Here is a 20,901-nt window from a genome sequence, read left to right as displayed (position 1 = left end):
CTGTTATTCTACAATGTAAAAAATAGTACAAATTAATAAAAACCCTTGAATGAGTAGGTGTGTCCAAACTTTTGACTGGTACTGTATGTAAGATGAACGTACTGGATAGGTGTGTCAAGGTGGATTTAAGACTCCTCTGTCTATACCTGGAGTATGGTACTAAAACATCCTGACACACACACACACACACACTCTCCACTGACAGGAAACACTCATCATTTTCCTGACATTCCGATTGTGATCCGGATGGCATCCCAGCTGTTGCTCTGTGTGAAAAAGGCTGATTACATAATGTAAGTATTTCAAACAAACACCATGATCCCGGTCACTCGCTTCACCCAGGCTTCGCACGTCACCACCATCTCTAAGCACATCTAAAAGCCACCACTTCTCAGAAAGAGGCTTCTCAAATGAGACACTTACCAGAGTGTACCTAGCGTACTGTAATACTGTAATCTTAACAAGATGGTGCCGTACTGGATGGCCGCAGTTTTTTGAGCTCCGACCCCTTTGCTATTTTGTGATTCCTTTGGCGTTTATCTTTACTTTATTTTCACAAAATTAAATCCGCTATCATTTCTTATAACCCACAATAACTTTTTAACATCAGATCGGCAGTTACTTACCCCAATTCCGGCTTCAACTTCGACTTCGACTCATCTGCCCTGGGCTATTTCTGTAATTCCGACCCAATTTTCGGGCTATGCAAAAGGAAACACTGGCGTTACAGAGGCAGGAGAGGGGGAGTACTGGCGAAATTAAGGCAAAGGGAAAACCGTCTACCTCTTCCCTCCATTCTATTGGCCAATGTAGAGTCACTTGATAATCAGATGGATGACCTTTGAACGGCGATGTGCTACTGATAGAAGATTTGTATGTTTAGAGTAATGACTAAAAGTGTTCGACCCCGATACTGTTTAACTATGTAAACTGTGTTAGAGTTATAAGACAATAAACCCACTAAAAGAGAAGAGGGTTATAAACTGCTGGAGACAAACATTCCAGGGGAAAGGAGACCTAGAAACTGTCAAACTTAAACATTCTATACTGTGGAAAGTCACAGGCCGCCTCAAGGTGGGCGGAGCAAAGTCCTTTGTGTGGACGCATATAAAAAGCCTGTGTGTGTTTTTAGCGCCAGAGCTCTCATGAATAAAAAGACTGACCTATTGCAGAATGGGACTTTGTTTAATTCAATATTAAACCAGAGCCTTACACCCTCTGGGAATTATTCAAAGCTTGAGTGATAGTTGAGTTCAACCATTGAGATAACAAAATTCTCGTGACAGCTACCAACGGGACTCTCGTAACTGCAATATTCTCTGCTTTTCTGAAACATGGCTTTTGGACAAGATACTCCCCATGGCTATCCAACTCAATGGATTCTCTATTCACCAAGTGGACAGGACAGTAGAGTAAGGGAATTCGAGAGGGGGAGGGGTTTGCCTCTTCATCAACAACAAATGGTGTGCTGACTCGAGCGCAGTGGTAGTCTCGACCCATTGTTCACCCGTCTTGGCATATCTGATGGTGAAGTGCCGAAACCTTCTACCTCCCGAGGGAGTTTTCAGCTGTTATCGTGACTGTTGTATACATTCCACCTCAGGACAAGATACATAACAAGCTGGTACTTAACGAACTGTACAAGGCTATAAACAAGCAGGAAAACTTACATCTGGAGGCTGCCTTTCTTGTCGCCAGCGATTTTAATTCTGCATCATTAAGACAACTTCCATCAACATGTCTCCTTCGCCACTATGGGCAATAAAGTCCTAGACCACTGTTGCTCTACCCACAAGCAAGCACACAAGACCCTCCCTCATCCGCCATTAGGCAAATCATGACTCCGTACTCCTGCTTCCTGTTTACAAGCAGAAGCTCAAACAGGAAGTACCCGTGACTCGCTCCGTTGAGAAATGGTCATCATAATCAGAGATTATGCTACAGGACTGCTTTACTAACGAAGATTGGAATATGTTCCAAGACTCCGCCGATAATATTGATGAGCTAACCACCTCCGTCACCGGCTTCATAAGGAAATGCATCGCCGATAATGTCCCCACAGTGAAGGTTCTCTGCTTCCCCAATCAAAACCCCTGGATTAACACAGAGGTTGGCGCTAAACTAAAGGAGAGGGCTACCGCACACAAGGCTATCACAGACAACCCTGAAGCTACGGCAGAGGACAGGAACAAGTACAAGAAGTTCTCAGCAGAGTCATCAAATGAGCAGAAGGACAATATAGGAATAAGGTAGAATCATACTACACAGGCTCCGATGCCCGCCGCATGTGGCAAGGGCTGCAGTATATTACGGATTACAAAGGAAGACACAGCCATGATCTGCCCAATGATGTTTCTCTTCCAGACGAACTCAATGCATTTTATACACGCTTCGACAATAACAACATCGTACCGTGCTTGAGGTCCCCCACCGACCCAGAGGACTGGGTGATCTCGCTCTCCGAGGCCGACGTGAGTAAGGTCTTTAATCAAGTCAACATTCGCAAGGCGGCAGGGCCGGAAGGTATTCCAGGGAGCGTTCTCAGAGCATGCGCAGATCAGCTGGCAGGCATATTCACAGTAATGTATAACCTCTCTTTGTCCCAGTCTGTAATCCTCACGTCTTAAGATGACTACCTTCACCTCGAATGCTTTTCCAACAGTCTTGAAGGAGTTCCCACATATGCTGAGCACTTGTTGGCTGCTTTTCCTTCACTCTGCCATCCGACTCATCCCAAACCATCTCAATTGGGTAGAGGTCGGGGGATTGTGGGGGCCAGGTCATCTGATGCAGCACCCCATCGCTCTCCTTCTTCGTAAAATAGCCCTTACATAGCATGGAGGTGTGTTGGGTCATTGTCCTGTTGAAAAACAAATTACAGTCCCACTAAGCCCAAACCAGATGGGATGGCATATCACTGCAGAATTCTGTGGTAGCCATGCTGGTTAAGTGTGCCTTGAATTCTAAATAAATCACACAGTGTCACCAGCAAAGCACCCCAACACCATAACACCTCCTCCTCCATGCTTTACGGTGGGAACTACACATGCAGAGATCATCCGTTCACCCACACAGCGTCTCACAAAGACATGGCGGTTGGAACCAAAAATCTTCAATTTGGACCCCAGACCAAAGGACACATTTCCCATTTGGCCCAAGCAGGTCTCTTCTTCTTATTGGTGTCCTTTAGTAGTGGTTTCTTTGCAGCAATTCGACCATGAAGGCCTGATTCACACAGTCCCCTCTGAACAGTTGATGTTGAGATGTGTCTGTGACTTGAACTCTGTGAAACATTTATTTGGGCAGCAATTTCTGAGGCTGGTAACTCTAAGGAACTTATCCTCTGCAGCAGAGGTAACTCTGGGTCTTCCATTCCTGTGGTGGTCCTCATGAGAGCCAGTTTCATCATAGCGCTTGATGGTTTTTGCGACTGCTCTTGAAGAAACTTTAAAAGTTATTGAAATGTTCCGTGTTGATTGATCTTCATCTCTTAAAGTAATGATGGACTGTCGTTTCTCTTTGCTTATTTGAGCTGTTCTTGCCATAATATGGACTTGGTCTATTTCCAAATAGGGCTATCTTCTGTATACCCCCCCTACCTTGTCACAACACAACTGATTGGCTCAAACGCATTAAGAAGGAAAGAAATGCCACAAATTAACTTTTAAGAAGGCACACCTGTTAATTGAAATGCATTCCATGTGACTACCTCATGAAGCTGGTTGAAAGAATGCCAAGAGTGTGCAAAGCTGTCATCAAGGCAAAGGGTGGCTATTTGAAGATTATAAAATATAAAATAAATTTTGATTTGTTTAACACTTTTTTGGTTACTACATGATTCCATATGTGTTATTTCATAGTTTTGATTTCTTCACTATTATTTCACAATGTAAAAAATAGTAAATATAAAGAAAAACCCTTGAATGAGTAGGTGTGTCCAAACTTTTGACTGGTAGTCTATATCCTGATGCCTAGTCAACTTACCCCTGTACATATCTACCTCTATCACTCCAGTATCCCTGCACATTGTAAATATGGTATTGGAACTGACCCTGTACATAGCTTCTTACTTTCTCGTGTTCTTCTTATTTCTTATTTTTATTTTTTTGTGTGTTTTTGTCGTACTTTATGTTATTTTTAGTACTACATTGATATTGATTACTGCATTGTTTGGGTTGGAGATAGCAAGAAAGGCATTTCACTGTACTTGTGCACGAACATTACAACTTGAAACTATACCTACATACCTAACGTTACTGTAAAGATGTTCTTGTTCTTAGTGGACTCATGTGACCAGATGGGAATAGCAAGATACAGCATTGTATTGAAATGCCATTATGACCCGAGGAGGCCAGATGGCTGAATAATGTATCCCTGAACAAAGGGGGGGTCAAAATCAAAAGTAACAGTCAGTATCTGTGTGGCCACCAGCTGCATTAAGTACTGCAGTGCATCTCCTCCTCATGGACTGCACCAGATGTACAATTTCTTGCTGTGAGATGTTACCCCACTCTTCCACCAAGGCACCTGCAAGTTCCCAGACATTTCTGGGGGGAATGGCCCTAGCCCTCACCCTCCGATCGAACAGGTCCCAGACGTGCTCAATGGGATTGAGATCTTCGCTGGCCATGGCAGAACACTGACATTCCTGTCTTGCAGGAAATCACACACAGAACGAGTAGTATGGCTGGTGGCATTGTCATGCTGGAGGGTCATGTCAGGATGAGCCTGCAGGAAGGGTACCACATGAGGGAGGAGGATGTCTTCCCTGTAACGCATAGCATTGAGATTGCATGCAATGACAACAAGCTCAGTCTGATGATGCTGTGACACACCGCCCCAGACCATGACAGACCCTCCACCTCCAAATCGATCCCGCTCCAGAGTACAGGCCTCGGTGTAACACTCATTCCTTCGACAATAAACGCAAATCTGACCATCACCCCTGTTGAGACAAAACCGCCACTCGTCAGTGAAGAGCACTTTTTGCCAGTCCTGTCTGGTCCAGCGACGGTGGGTTTGTGCCCATAGGCAACGTTGTTGCCGGTGATGTCTGGTGAGGACCTGCCTTACAACAGGCCTACAAGCCCTCCGTCCAGCCTCTCTCAGCCTATTGCGGACAGTCTGAGCACTGATGGAGGGATTGTGCGTTCCTGGTGTAACTCGGGAAGTTGTTGTTGCCATCCTGTACCTGTCCCGCAGGTGTGATGTCCGGATGTACCGATCCTGTGCAGGTGTTGTTACACATGGTATGCCACTGCGAGGACGATCAGCTGTTTGTCCTATCTCCCTGTAGCGCTGTTTTAGGCGTCTCACAGTACGGACATTGCAATTTATTGCCCTGGCCACATCTGCAGTCCTCATGCCTCCTTGCAGCATGCCTAAGGCACGTTCATGCAGATGAGCATCTTTCTTTTGGTGTTTTTCAGAGTCAGTAGAAAGGTCTCTTTAGTGTCCTAAGTTTTCATAACTGTGACCTTAACTGCCTACCGTCTGTAAGCTGTTAGTGTCTTAACGACCGTTCCACAGGTGCATGTTCATTAATTGTTCATGGTTCATTGAACAAGCATGGGAAACAGTGTTTAAACCCTTTACAATGAAGATCTGTGAAGTTATTTGGATTTTTACTAATTATCTTTGAAAGACAGGGTCCTGAAAAAGGGACGTTTCTTTTTTTGCTGAGTTTATATAATATTAAAGAGCAATCTTTTGATGAATTGCGCTGGAGTTGGCAGTGGCATTCTTCATATGAATGTATAGATGAACGTATTGGATAGGTGTGTCAAGGTGGATTTAAGAACCCTCTGTCTTCACCTGGAGTAGGGTACTAAAACATCCCGCCATTCAAAACACACACACACCCCTTCACACACACACAAACACCCTCTCTACTGAAAGGAAAATGGCTGATTACGTAAAGTAAGCATCTCAAACAAACACCATGATCCCAGTTTCTCGCTTCACCCAGGCTTCGCACGTCACCACCAGCTCTAAGCACCGCTAAAAGCCACCGCTTCTGAGAAAGCCGCTTCTCAAATGAGACACTTACCAAAGTTTACCTAGCGTACTGTAGCTACAGGTTCCTAACGTTACTGTAAAGATGTTCCTGTTCTTAGTGGACTCGTGACCAAATGGGAAGGGGAATAAACAGCATCATATCTAAATTCCATTATGACCTTAGGAGGCCAGATGGCTGTTTGTTCAGAGTGCTGGGGAGACGTGCCCCTTGCTCAGGGTGGTGTGTGTGTGTGTGTAAGTGTGTGTGTGTGCGTGCGTGCGTGCGCTCAACATACAGTGTGTCATGGAGTCAGGTATAATACTATTTGGCGACTCAAAGGTTCAGTGTGGGGCTAGGACAGATCAAACTGAATTAATGTAATTTCCCCCTCCTCCCATCTTTAATCCTCCCTCCTCTCCCCTCCCATCTATCAGCCCATTATAGAAATGAGTTTGTGTTGTTCACAGCAGCACGGCAGCAAAGTGCTAGATGATAAATTACTTTAATTACAATGGCCCATCTGAGTTCTGGGTTTAAAATGAATGGCTGCACTTTCCTGGGAAATGTGTCGTTATTTAACGGATTGTTCTTCGGTCCATCTTACCTGACCTGTATAAGTATGACGTGTATAGCAGCAACTGTTTAATATAAAGAGGGGGAAAGTTGACGTAGGTGCAACCAATTTTCATGGACATACATTTATGTAGATAGCTAAACTCAAAACCCAAATTTAGCAGAACAGTACGGCCATTTTCCACTAAAGTGAACAGGGCCAAAGAAATTGCCACGTTATTAATGGTGTTACCGCCAGTGTGGTCTTCTAAAAAATGGCTGCGTCAGACGTTTAGTGTAGAGCTCTGTGTCTCAGCTTTTCTCTGGGCCCCTAAGGCCCTGTTATTATGATTACAGCTTACATCAATGTGCTGACAGGACATAGTTAGATTCTGTGAGGTAGCCAAAGTGACAGCAAAGAGCCACAAAGAGCTTAAGCCTTCGCTAAGATCAGCAGAACAGAATCAAACATTATTGTTGGGACTGCCTAATCAGAGCAGTGTGTGTGAGATCATACTCTTTTCCATAGTCTAGAGGCTTAGTGAGCGGAATTAATTATGTGGTGTGAGTGTGACAATACTTGTATTAGCCCACTAATGCTAGGCTAGGAGGACAGGATATTATGGGTAGGACCTAGTGTGTGATTATGGCTGGCTTTGGCTGTCGTGATTTACAGTACATCAGCTTCTTTTCCATCACTACAGAACAGACAGACTCAGACTGCTCTTGCTGACTGTGTGTTTTCTCAAGGCCTCATTCGTCTTCCAAGAGAACCAGACTCTTCCATCTTGTCTTCTTCTCTCCTCTCAAACAATTTTACTGTGTGTTCATCGCTCCATCTCCTGCCTCTGAATTCCTCTCCCTCTTTCTCTCTTTTTCCCCCCTTCATACCCCTTCCTTTCCTCGTTTTCACTGTCATTGCAATGTCTCACTGGAATCCAAATATACAGTGGGGTCAGCCAGTATATACCATTTAGTAAACACCAACTCCTTACCCCACTGAGAGAGAGGACGAGGTGGGCTCATTGCAGCATGGTATGCATTTAAAACCCATAACCACACTCTCTTTGAGGACATATACAGTATGTCTTAACATAAACCACCTCCAGTATGTTTACCGCTTTCTCCCTGTGGACTCATTCCACACTAGGGTTGAATATTTTCCCAGTATTTTACAAACGTTCCATCCTGAGAATAAATCACTTTTCTCCCGGGTAACCCAGTATTTCCCGCCAAAACCACAAGTGTCATTCAAAAGCATTATAAAGCATATCAATAGGCCTATGTCTGGATTTGATTAGAGGTTTTGTCGAAAATTCTAACCTAATGCTACCTGAGCCTGAGGAGATAAACATTAAATTCATTTTATGAGACCTACATTAAAAACATTTAATGAGCCCGAGCCCCAAAAAGGCCAAATGATTGTGCCGTTATCCAATACATATATGGCTACTGCACATTATGCACGACAGAAAAACATAGAAGCCCATAGATGTAGCTAGCTATATGCTCTCTTGGGGAAATACATGAAACTAGCTGCAGAAGGCTAATCTTTTTGAGTGTACTACTGTACTGTATTGTATTATACTGTATTATATGGACTGGAATTACACACATCGTTCAAACCATGATAAAGCAGGGAGAGAACGTGATTCGGGTGCAGCACATGCGTCCTACAAAGTTACAAGTATAGGCTAGCGAATTTGATTTTAATTTTGAAATATAATAAGGTCTATTTGTATAATTAGTAGGCTGACACATATATACCTTTCTAAATATTTCCCCTAATGTTATTAACTTACCTCCGCTTTCTCTCTCTATTGTTGTTTCATTCCTTCCTCGCTTTCAACAGTTAAATGAAATAAGTTTCATTGTCCTTATCTTCATTCTAATGACATCCTTGAATAATGTAGAACTAGAATTAGATACAGAAGGCTTTTACTTCTCTTCAATAAGATTGAATGGTTATGGGTCTGAATAAATAACTGCTATAGACTACCACCATCGCGCATTCACTCTTCTTTCAAACGACCTGTGAGTTCTATTGGCTGCTGTATTTAACATTCAGCAAACAAGAGCTCGCGTACCTCTTCGAATAGTCTATTGGTATAAGAAATGCAAAAAAAAGTCCAGCGAGCTAGTTGAGCTTTTCCTGCATGGGACTCCAAGAGCTAAGGAGCATTTTTTAAGGAGAGAGGCCAGCGGAACAAAGGAGTGTGCGTATTGCGCAAGAGACAGAGGCTATAAGTTAGAAGCTTACTATGCATAACCCATCATTAATTACCTAAATATAAGGCTAATACTGAATTTAATTTATTATCTGAATGAGGTAGGCTAGAACATCTATATATAGGGCTATATATCAATCTAGAACAGGATTATCTATTTGGATGCAATTTGAATGGAGTTGATGGAGAGAGAGAAAAACTGCAAGAGAGTGCTCGAGCGTGCACTGATTTAAAGCAATGATATTCGAGTGATAGGCTATTTTAAAACTCTGCAGCTGCAAAAACAATATTTACAATAAAAAAATAAGGTGATCCCCGAAAGCCAGATGGAGATGGGTAAATTAGACGTGCATTCGGTCTTTATATTACTGTAGCATAGACTATGCTGCCGCAAATGTAGGCCTACCTGTCACAAGAACAATGGTTACCATGATGAGATGATAGGTCTACATGCATTGTGAACTGCGCTCCATACTGAGATGGGCTGTCTGTCCCCACCCTGAGCGTTGATGATTCATCATGCAGAGGCCGTAAAGAAGCCAGATTTAGACATCGCATATAATTAAACAGTTCCATTTCACGCCATGCTGTTCATATGAATAATTAATTATAATTTACTGGTTTCTCGCAGTTATTTATCCCAGGAAAAGGTAGTGGTTTTGGGCAATAAATCCCGGTAAATCTCCTGTTCCTCCTCTTCCTGTCTCTCTCTCAGTGATAATTTATTTGGGAAAAATATGCACATCCAACTTATCGGGTGCAGGACAGAAGAACGTATCAAAGAAAAAAAGAATGTCTGAAACTCTGGTATGCTCCTATGGTGATGTAATCAGACGTACAAAAAAGACAACGTTGGATCATGATGACCTAACGAAGATCCAACTCGGATTTAAACTTTGTATTTTTTTTGTGTCTGATTAAATCACCAACAGAGCATACCAGAATTGCGGCCATTCCTTTTCACTCTAAGTGATGACATCACATCGGCAGGCTGACTCGATGGCTGTCATGTGTGAACTATTTTTGGACGTCTAATCAACAGTTCTCTCCATAGCTTAATTTAGAACGCCTCCTACTCCCCACGGCCCAAGGTCCACCCCTCTCGTTGTCTATTATCTATGCCCGCCTCAAAGCAGTAACATTCTCTTCATCAACAGCCTTCCTATGTGCTGTAGGAAGCACACAGCAAACAAACAGATAGCGCTGCTGTAGATAAACAGTGTCCAAATCAGTCTCTGAAGTATCTTGTTCTTTTGGTTTGTTTCCTTGTTCTGTGGAGTCACTTCCACACAGTCACAGAATGTGGTTCATTTTGGCCCAGCATGTGACTCCCTGTGCTGAATTGGTTGAAATACTTTTTGTGAGGTGGAAAGGCAATATCCACCTGAGAGCTCTGTGTGGGTTAGAAAGCATTTGTTAAAGGGCCTGGTTGCTGAAGTTAGTATTACAGGGGAAAATAGTTATGTTAATACATTCATCTACAATTCCAATGTATTCTAAGGAAATAACCAAAAGGAAAACTGCAATTAAATCAAGTCCAAGTGGGAGTCATCCATCATTTTTGTCAGATTCAATAACCTCAATAACTGAATAACTAAAACATCTCTCTCTCTCTCTCTCTCTCTCTCTCTCTCTCTCTCTCTCTCTCTCTCTCTCTCTCTCTCTCACTCTCTCTCTCTTCTGTAGAGTCGTACTCTGTGGCAGGCAGTGAGGGCAGCATTACCCCCTCTGTAGGCTCCATAGCCCACCAGGCCTCGGGCAGCACCAGACCGTGCTCTCCCTCCTCCCCTGGGGGATCGCGGCACTCTGTCAGCGCCCTGAAGAAATGGCTCACCATGCCCGTCCGCAAGTTGAGTGTGGGAAGAGGGGGAGGGAAGGGGGTCAGGCAGGTCCACAGGCTGGATGGGAAGCAACCCTCTCCCCATCTACCTCTCGGCCAGGCCCTAGGAAGGCCTCTGGAGCAGGGGGAGAACTACACCATCCTCCCCTGCACTGATGGAGACCTGGTGAGGCTTCACTCTCTACTATAGCCTGGGAATCCACACAGGGGTTTCTATAATACTGCAGTTTATGGTTTTAGTCACATCACTTGTTCAGGATAAACTCCTGGCTCTACCAATGACAATATGCATGCCGAAGTAACCGGAATAGGTGAACTGTGTGTGTGTGCTATATTGTGTATGTTGTGTGATGTGCAGGGTTGGAACGATGGCCTGGTGAGTCCAGCAGCGTACTCTCCAGCACACCCCCTCTGCCACAGCTACCTATCTGACCTGCTGCAGGACAGGGACACATACATTCTGGTAAGGAGTACACACACACACACGCACACACATTGAGCAGACAGTGGACACTGTGGTCCTTTGTTAGAGCTCTGTACTCAAAGGCTGATTCTGTGTTGGTTAAGAGAACAGAAAGAGAGAGAGAGACTACAGCTGTCAGAGCACTCATGTCCCTGTTAGTCAAACACTGGCACTGAGGCTGAAACAACTCCCTTTGAAACCCCCATCAATATTCAGGGGGAGAGAGATAGAGAGGGAGAGGGGGGAGAGAGAGAGAGAAAGAAAGAGGGAGGGAGAGATGGAAAGAGAATCCTGACCCACAGAGGAAGCGAAGGAGAATGAACCATAAATAGATGTAAAGTCAGAAAACAACAAGTCTCACCTCATGTAACCTGAGATATCACTGTTGCTGGGCAACCACATATTGATTAATGCAACAAAAAAATAAGAAATTAGAGCATGAACATCAAACAGAGCACATAAGCAATGCTATCAACCAAACCAGAGGAGAATGCTAATGTTTATCAAACATAACAATTTCCCCCACAAATACACACTGGGAATGCTGTACAGTATATTCAGCGTATTTGGCTCAACTTCACCCAAACCTTAACTTCCAAGAACAAATTTGCCTTATCAATCATTGCATACATGCACACAAACACACACAAATACACACATACACACTCTCTCCCTCTGTCTCTAAACAGGAGAAAACTCATGACCACCTTCCCAGTAAGCAAAATGACATTTTAGGTGCTGAATGAAAGGTGAAAAGACATCCTTTCTGGACGTCAAAAATACGTATTTTCCAGATGTCGAAAATACATATTTTCCGGATATTGAAATCAGGTGAATTTTAGGTGCTGAAAGAAAGGTGAAAATACGTCTTCTCTGGAGGTCGAAAATGCGTATTTTCCTGGCGTTGACAATATGTAATTTACAGACGTTGAAAATACTTATATTCTATGGCCAAATTGCAAATACATTCTCAATGAAGTAAACATTATATCACAATAATTTTTCAAGCCTCTTAATATAGGCAAGAGGAGCCAACTCAAGATTGCAACAGAATATTTATTATTGCTCCCATTTGTCCCATGCACTTAAGTTAGCTTTTTCAAAAGCTTTAAAACTGGCAGCGATGATGTTCAAAGTAGTCAAGCCCACAGAATAAACCAACAGACCACTTCAACTACAATAATATTCTCTGTAACGGTTACATATTTATTTTCTTGCTATGACTGTGATATTTACATTTAAATTTTATTCATTTAGCAGACGCTCTTATCCAGAGCGACTTACAGTTAGTGAGTGCATACATTTTTCATACTGCCCCCCCGTGGGAAACGAACCCACAACCCTGGCGTTGCAAGCGCCATGCTCTACCAAATGTGCTGCGATATGTGGTTGTTTATCTACCTTAGTTGAATGCACTGACTGTACTGTAAGTTGCTCAGGATAAGAGCGTCTACTGAATGACCAAAATCTAAATGTAAAAACAAACTCTTACAAAGCATGCTGGGTATTATCCTAATGAGCTCCGCACCCAAACAAGTACACATTTTGGTTGGTGTGGACCAGATCCAAATCTGAACGAATCATAGACTAGGCTATGTTTCACATGTTTAAACATCACAGTACAGTACTGCACCGTTTAGTACAGTGGAGCACAGTAGACTACAGTACGGTATGGTACGGTATGGTACAGGACAGTAGTTTCATTCAGTAGAGTACAGTAGAGTTTAATTCAGTAGAGTAGAGTAGAGTTTAATTCAGTAGAGTAGAGTACAGTACAGTTTAGTCCAGTAGAGTAAATTAAAGTAAAGTACGGTACAATACAGTACACTATACTCTACTTTTCTTTACTGTGCTCTACTGTATTATACTGTACTGTACTATACTCAACTTTTCTTTACTGTACTGTGTACTGTACTGTAATGTACTGTACTCTGTTGTGCTCTACTGTACTGTGCTGTACTGTGCTGTCCAAACTTGTGAAACATAGATGTCTATGATTGGGTCCGATTTGGTCCGGTCCGGGACAAATCAAGGCCGGTCCAGACCGGAGCAAATCTGAACCAATTATAGATGTCTATGTTTGGGGAAAATATAGGCCGGTCCGGACCTGACGTCTGTGGACGTTGAATCCAGACAGGGCCAAAAAAAGACATCCAAAAGACATTGCCATCTGTAAATGCTTGGTGGGTTAAAACTAACCCAGCTATCACTATATGTTTCTTAGAGCTTGGTGAGAGCGTGGTTGTCCTATGGTTATTTTGCATACAACCTTCCCACAACATTCTGGGAGGGGTGCATGATAGTTGCTTGGCTTTGGAACATTCTCAGCACATTTAAGGAACTTGACAAAATAACTTTATTTTCTTGGTATTTCATTACTTTAACAGAACGTTTCCTAAAAGTTCAAAAATGGTTACATTGACTGTAATTTTTGGTAATGTTCTAGGAACGTTCTACAACTGGTTTGACATTGAGAATGTTCTCAAATAGTTCATAGAATGTTAGGAAACAACGTTCTTCTGTGGGAATGTCAGTACTTCAGCATAATGTTTTCTGCAGGTTTCCCCATGGTACTATTTAAATTCATGTTCTCAGAACATTAAGAAAACATTCCATAAAAATCACAAGAAAACATTAGTAACGTCTAAAGAACAATCTAAGAATGTTATTGAAAAACATATACATTCCGTTCTCAGCATCAACTCTATCCTCTATCTTGTTAAGTGTGTTCAGGTGTGTTGGCCGCGCCCACTAATTGGCCACGTCTGATCTTAATAAGTGCTTGTTTCCTTTGAAATGAACAGCTTTGTATGAGTAAAAAACAACAACATGGCATGCTAGCTCCATCCTAGTGGTGCAGTGGACTAATTCCATGGATAGAGAACAGAAGATCATAGGTTGACTGTGACACAATAAAAAAGACATGTTTGCATGATTAATGCCAAAGCAAATTCATTTCCATGTGCCCTATCTGTGCTTGGAGTTCAAAACAGTTAACCCAAACTAAGCAAGCAGTGTTATTAAAAGTCTTATCGAAACAATTAGTGAAAGTTTTAAGGAAGTTATAAAAGAAATTACCTGTAATTTCCATTTTCAGAACGTTATTAAAACCTCCCAGGAAAACTTTCAGGGAACCATAGTAAAACATTCTCAGAACCTCCATGCAACTAAAAATGTACCTTCCCAGAACAGGCAAAATGTTCACTTCGGTTCTCAGAACGTTTAAAAAACATTATTTTTACCGGGCAGGAAACGTTTGTCTTCGTCTCCAGAACCAATGGGAAACCAAAAAACGTACATTCCCACAACTTCCAAGGAACCAAATGTGTTAGCTGGGAAACAAACTTTAGAAAGCCATTGCCCAGTGGGATCAATAGTGTGGGCTATTTCAGGCCGCATCTGGAAGTGATCAAGTAGCGAGGCAGCAGTCAGCCCCGGACAGCCTGCTGCCTCCACAGATTCACTGGAGAGCTGAAAACAGGGTCAGGGCTGGGGGTGATGGGTTGGAGGGGTGGGTGGAGGGGGGTTGGTAGAGTAGAGGTCCGGGGAAGACTAGGGTGTGGGGGTTAGAGAAAGGGCCTATAGGGATGCTGGGTAGAACAGGGGTAGGGGTAGGGAGCAGAGCTAGGGGTAGAGAAAGGTGGAGGGAGGAGAAGTGGGTAATTGTGGATAGAACAGAAACCAGGGAAGGCTGGGAGGCTGTCAAGGAAAGGGAAGAGGGCGGTAGAGGAGGACTGAATAGGGTGTTTTCGATTAGTCTAGATCAGGCTTGGAGAGACTGGAGAATTCAGAGGAAGGAAGATGAGGAAATAGAGGGAGGCTTTAGGAAGTGATAGGGGGACTAGGCCAGGCTAGAAATGTCTACTCACTCACTCCTTCCTCCTAACTCTTACCGGAACTCCACAGTTTACACTGAAACTCTCCATGACTCAGGAGGGTCAATGAATATGAAACTCTTTAGAGCTCTCATCACTGCTCTACCTTTACCTCCCCTCCACGGTCAGCAGAGACGTCACCGGGCTGAGCTGCCATGAATAGGCTGCTTCACTAGGTCCATCAAGAGCTCTGCCATCCCTTTAACATATATTAGGTACTGGTGAATAGACCTACTGTCTGTGGGCTGCCTGTCATTGGTAACATTAGGATATTAGGAAGCATGTGCCAAACGCACTACGGACATCATGGACATCAGCGCCCATTTGTGTGTGTGTGTGTGTGTGTGTCTGTGTCTGTGTGTCTGTGTGTCGTGAGTTTGTGTGTGTGTGGCAGTTTGGGATGTTTATCATAATTGGTCACTGAGAAGGTGGAAGTGATGGAAGGATGACTTTACCCAGCATTGAAAAACAGACTGATAAAAGGAGAGAAAGAAAAGGAGGACATGGAGATGCCAGTTCATTGAGATATAGAGAGAGGGCATGTGAGGGAACGTGGGGGAGCATGAGGGAGGACGTAGGGGGACAGCACAAGGCCAGGAGAGAGAGAGAGAGGGCTTGTCCAATAACTGACCGAATGGGAGGATTAGTGTAGTGTAATAGAGAGAGGGATTGAGTGGTGGTGCAGATAAATACAGGGGTGGCTGAAGTTGTAGAAACATATGATTATATTCTTATTCCTTATATTCTTATTCCTATCTGAGATTACCCTGTGTATGAGGTGAAGACTTATTTATTCTCAGAAATATTACTCTCTCACTATTTCAGCCTGATATCACCTAGGCCAGTGTTTCCCAATTTGTAGCCCAGGACAAGCACACTTGTCAACTAATCATCAAGTCCTCCATGAGTTGAATCGTGATTTTGTCTGGGTCTACAACCAAAATGTACAGTGCATTCGGAAAGTATTCAGATTTTGTAACATTACAGCCTTATTCTAAAATTGATTAAATAAAATAAAAATCTCAGCAATCTACACACAATACCCCATAATGACAAAGTGAAAACAGGTTTTTAGAAATGTTTGCACATTTATTTAAAAAATAAAAAAATAAAAAAGAAGAAACCCGCACACTGCTCTTGATAGTATCACTGCTCTTTAATAAGCTGTATCACTGCTCTGTAATAAGCTGTATCACTGCTCTTTAATAACATTTTACATTTTAGTCATTTAGCAGACGCTCTTATCTAGAGCGACTTACAGTTAGTCAGTGCATACATTTTTCATTTTTCATAAGCTGTATCACTGCTCTTTAATAAGCTTTACGTATCGGCCTCAAGGCCTTCGTCAGAGCGTTTGTGAGTTTTTAAAAATTAGCACCCTTATGTAGACATAGCTCCACCCACATCCGTTCAATGCATCGAATGGGGTTGGAGTCGAGGTAAAATAAGTAAGTGTTACCAAATATAACAATGCGCATTTCATAAATATTCTAATAAAGTGTGTACATAAAACGTATTAAACACGTCTGTAAAACAACAATGAGGACATCGACCCATCAAGCAAGTTTTCATAAATCCTTGGGTACCATGCACCTGCAAAAAAGATAGCTCAGATGTGCGAGTGCCTTTTGAATTTTGAATTACAAAAAACCCCAGAAATACCTTATTTACATAAGTATTCAGACCCTTTGCTGTGAGACTCGAAATTGAGCTCAGGTGCATCCTGTTTCCATTGATCATTCTTGAGATGTTTTACAACTTGATTGGAGTCAACCTGTAGTAAATTAAATTGATTGGACATGATTTGGAAAGGCACACACCTGTCTATATAAGGTCTCACTGTTGACAGTGCATGTCAGAGCAAAAACCAAGCCATGAGGTCGAAGGAATTGTCTGTAGAGCTCCGAGACAGGATTGTGTGAAGGGTACCAAAAGATTTCTGCAGCATTGAAGGTCCCGAAGACCACAGTGGCTTCCATCATTCTTAAATGGAAGAAGTTTGGAACCACCAAGACTCTTCCTAGAGCAGACCGCCTGGCCAAACTGAGAAATCGGGGGAGAAGGGCCTTGGTCAGGGAGGTGACCAAGAACCCGATGGTCACTCTGACAGAGCTCCAGAGTTCCTCTGTGGAGATGGGAGAACCTTCCAGTGGCCAGACGAAAGCCACTCCTCAGTAAAAGGCACATGATAGCCCCTAAAGGACTCTCAGACCATGAGAAACAAGATTATCCGGTCTGATGAAACCAAGATTGAACTCTTTGGCCTGAATTCCAAGCGTCACATCTGGAGGAAACCTGGCACCATCCCTATGGTGAAGCATGGTGGTGGCATCATCATGCTGTAGGGATGTTTTTCAGCGGCAGGGACTGGGAGACTAGTCAGGATGGAGGGAAAGATGAACGGAGCAAAGTACGGAGAGATCCTTGATGAAAACCTGCTCCAGAGCACTCAGGACCTCAGACTGGGACAAAGATTCACCTTCCAACAGGACAACGACCCTAAGCACACAGCCAAGACAACGCAGGAGTGGCTTCGGGACGAGTCCCTTGATTGGCCCAACTTGAACCCGATCTCTGGAGTGACCTGAACATAGCTGTGCAGCGACGCTCCCCATCCAACCTGACAGAGCTTGAGAGGATCTGCAGAGAAGAATGGGAGAAACTCCCCAAATACAGGTGTGCCAAGCTTGTAGCGTCATACCCAAGAAGACTCGAGGCTGTAATCGCTGCCAAAGGTGCTTCAACAAAGTACTGAGTAAAGGGTCTGAATACTCATGTAAATGTGTTTTTGCTTTGTCATTATGGGGTATTGTGTGTAGATTGATGATTTAATTTGATACATTTTTTAATAAGGCTGTAACGTAAGAAAATGTGGAAAAAGTCAAGGGGTCTAAATACTTTCCGAATGCATGCTGTTGGGGGTACTCGAGGACTGCTGTTGGGGGTACTCGAGGACTGCTGTTGGGGGTACTCGAGGACTGGAGTTAGGCAACCCCTGTCTGGCACACAAAATGTACCTCTCGTTCTCTCTCTGCATATCTGACTATTTGACTCTATTCATCATTTCTCTTTCACCACCTCCCTCACCAGTACATGTAAAACTCTAAAAGAACCTTAGCAGTTTTTAAAAAAAGAGTGGGAGAGAGATAAATAAATAGAGGGAGAGAGATGGAAAAGTGCTTATTGCTATCCGATTACTTGGGGTTTGGAGTGACACAGCAGGCAGTATTTTTCCAAGGCGATAAATAGTGAGGAGTCTCACTCCTGGAACAGCCAACAGGGTGATGGCCTTTTCCTGAGGAGTCTCCCTCCTGCAACAGCCAACAGGATGCTGGCCTTGTCCTGCACTCTCCCTACTTCCTCGCTCACGTTCCCATGGACGTCTGCTTCCTGGATTAGGAACCAGCCGCCAGCCGCAGATGAGGCCCAGTTAATGAAGGGTCTGTCTTTCGGTCGGTCTGTTGGTCTGTCGGTTGGTCTGTCTGGCCTGGGTTCTATGCTCTCTTTGTACAGGAGACATATGCTTGTAGTCAATGGACCTGGAGTGAATACATGAGCTCACCTCTCCACCCTCTGCTTTCAGAACCATCAATCTTCCACCATTCTCTCAGAAGAAGAAGATGGCCCCTCCCTGATTGATGACTCGACCAGCCAATGGTCAGCCACAATGGACAGTGAAGAGGACAGGAGGAGTGCCTTAGAGAAGAGCATGTAGGTGGTGGTGACCTCCACACTGTGTCCAGTCTTCATAGCCCCTATCCCATTAATGGACTGGACTGTCAGTGTTCCACCACAGTATAATGCAGCATCTGAGTGCTCCTGGTGCTGCAGCCATTAAGTGTCTGGTAGCGCCCCAAATGGAACTCTATTCCCTACACAGTGCACTACTTTTGACCAGAGCCCTATGGGACCTGGTTAAAAGTAGCACACTATAGGGAATAGGGTGCAATTTGGGACGCAATTCCTATGATGATGAGAGCTAACGGTGTGATGGAAGGGCTGGCTCCACTCTGGGAGAACCCCATACCTCACTGTTATGAGAGAAGTCACACTGTTTAATGGCTGCCCTCTAGCCCTCTATTACTGCAGCCAACTCTCTCTCTTTCGCTCTCTCTCTCTCTCTCTCTCTCTCTCTCTCTCTCTCTCTCTCTCTCTCTCTCTCTCTCTCTCTCTCTCTCTCTCTCTCTCTCTCTCTCTCTCTCTCTCTCTCTCTCTCTCTCTCTCTCTCTCTCTCTCTCTCTCTCTCTCTCTCACGCTGCCCCCTTCTGTAACTGTTTCTCTCTCGCTGTCTCTGTCTGTCTGTCTCTCTCTCTCCCCCTTTCCCCCAGATATGTGCTGACAGAGCTGATAGAGACAGAGAAGATGTATGTAGACGACCTGGGATTCATAGTGGAGGTGTGTGACAAATCTATCATCTGACATGTTTGATGCTGACACCTTTATCAGTTATTGTTATGATATAAAGTACACTTAAAGTCTCCTTTTTGTGTTATTTCATAGCAGCTGCCCTATTTTCTCTACCATATACACAATGATGACTATAGCCAGATGCTCTCCTGTGAAGTAGCAGTATTTTCCTTCCTGTGGTGGAGTGTGTGACCCCTCAACACTGATCTGTGTGTATGTGTGTGTATGTGTATCTCCTCTGGTCTGCCCAGGGCTACATGGCCAGCATGGCCAGTCAGGGGATCCCAGAGGACATGAAGGGCAAAGACAAGATAGTGTTCGGGAACATCCACCAGATCTATGACTGGCATAAAGAGTAGGTCTCATGCTCCTGTGTGTGTGTGTGTGTGTGTGTGTGTGTGTGTGTGTGTGTGTGTGTGTGTGTGTGTGTGTGTGTGTGTGTGTGTGTGTGTGTGTGTGTGCGTGTACGTGTATACTGAGCACTCTTGATGTGAAGCGTTTTCCTGTTTTGGAGTGCACACTGAGACTGGAGCATGTTTATTAGCACTATCATATGAGTCTTATTCTGTCACACTGAATCCACATGGCTGTGTCAGACATTTCCTGTGTTCTGGGCGTGTATGTGTGCGTGTGTGTGACTGTCTGTCTGTGTGTTCATATAGCTGTGTGTGTGCATTTGTTTCTCTCTCTCCCGTGTTTGTTTCTCTGTGTGTACATCTGAATGTACAAAACATTAGGAACACCTGCTCTTTCCATGACATAGACTGACCAGGTGAATCCAGGTGAAAGCTATGCTCCCTTATTAATGTCACTTGTTAAATCCACTTCAATCAGTGTAGATGAAAGGGAGGAGACAGGTTAAAGAAGGAATTTTAAGCCTTAAGACAATTGAGACATGGATTGTGTATGTGTGCCATTCGGAGGGTGAATGGGCAAGACAAAATATTTAAGTGCCTTTGAACAGGGTATGGTAGTAGGTGCCAGGTGCACCGGTTTGTGTGTGTCAAAAACTGTAACGCTGCTGGGTTTTTCCACGCTCAACAGTTTCTCGTGTGTGTCAAGAATGATCTACCACCCAAAGGACATCCAGTCTGTGGGAAGCATTTGAATCAACATGGGCCAGCATCCCTGTGGAACGCTTTCGTCACCTTGTAGAGTCCATGCTCTGACGAATTGAGGCTGTTCTGAGGGCAAAAGGGGGTGCAACTCAATATTAGGTGTTCTTAATGTTTTGTACACTCAGTGTAGTTGTGTGTGTATCTATATGTCTCTTCTCCTCTGCCTGATGTGTAGAAGAGTATGTACTGGTTTTTGACCCCCTCCTCTATTCTGTGTGTCACAGCTATCTCCTGGGGGAGCTGGAGAAGTGTGTGGCTGAGCCCAACAGACTGGCCCAACTCTTCATCAAGCATGTGAGTCTGTGTGTCTTGTGTGTGTGTGTGTGTGTGTGTGTAAATGTGTGTGTGTGTGTGTGTGTTTGCATAAGTGTGACTCTTTATTTGCGGACACACCATGAAAACCTATCTCCTTACATTGTC

The 20,901-nt window shown here is 43.8% G+C and overlaps 1 protein-coding gene across 1 annotated transcript in view; it reads left to right on the top strand.

Annotated features, from left to right (window-relative positions):
* The window catches only part of LOC311137823 (rho guanine nucleotide exchange factor 25-like), a 48,982-nt gene that overhangs the window by 15,718 nt on the left and 12,363 nt on the right, over positions 1-20,901 (top strand). The window contains exons 2-7 of the mRNA XM_084172421.1: positions 10,465-10,784; positions 10,977-11,081; positions 18,540-18,667; positions 19,285-19,351; positions 19,615-19,718; positions 20,706-20,775. Coding sequence (XP_084028547.1) covers positions 10,465-10,784; positions 10,977-11,081; positions 18,540-18,667; positions 19,285-19,351; positions 19,615-19,718; positions 20,706-20,775 — 794 coding nt within the window. The remainder of the gene's footprint in view (positions 1-10,464; positions 10,785-10,976; positions 11,082-18,539; positions 18,668-19,284; positions 19,352-19,614; positions 19,719-20,705; positions 20,776-20,901) is intronic.

Source organism: Coregonus lavaretus, assembly GCF_964263955.1.
Source record: "Coregonus lavaretus genome assembly, chromosome: 12".
Taxonomy (NCBI): Eukaryota; Metazoa; Chordata; class Actinopteri; order Salmoniformes; family Salmonidae; genus Coregonus; species Coregonus lavaretus.
This window is presented reverse-complemented; position numbering and strand designations above follow the sequence as displayed.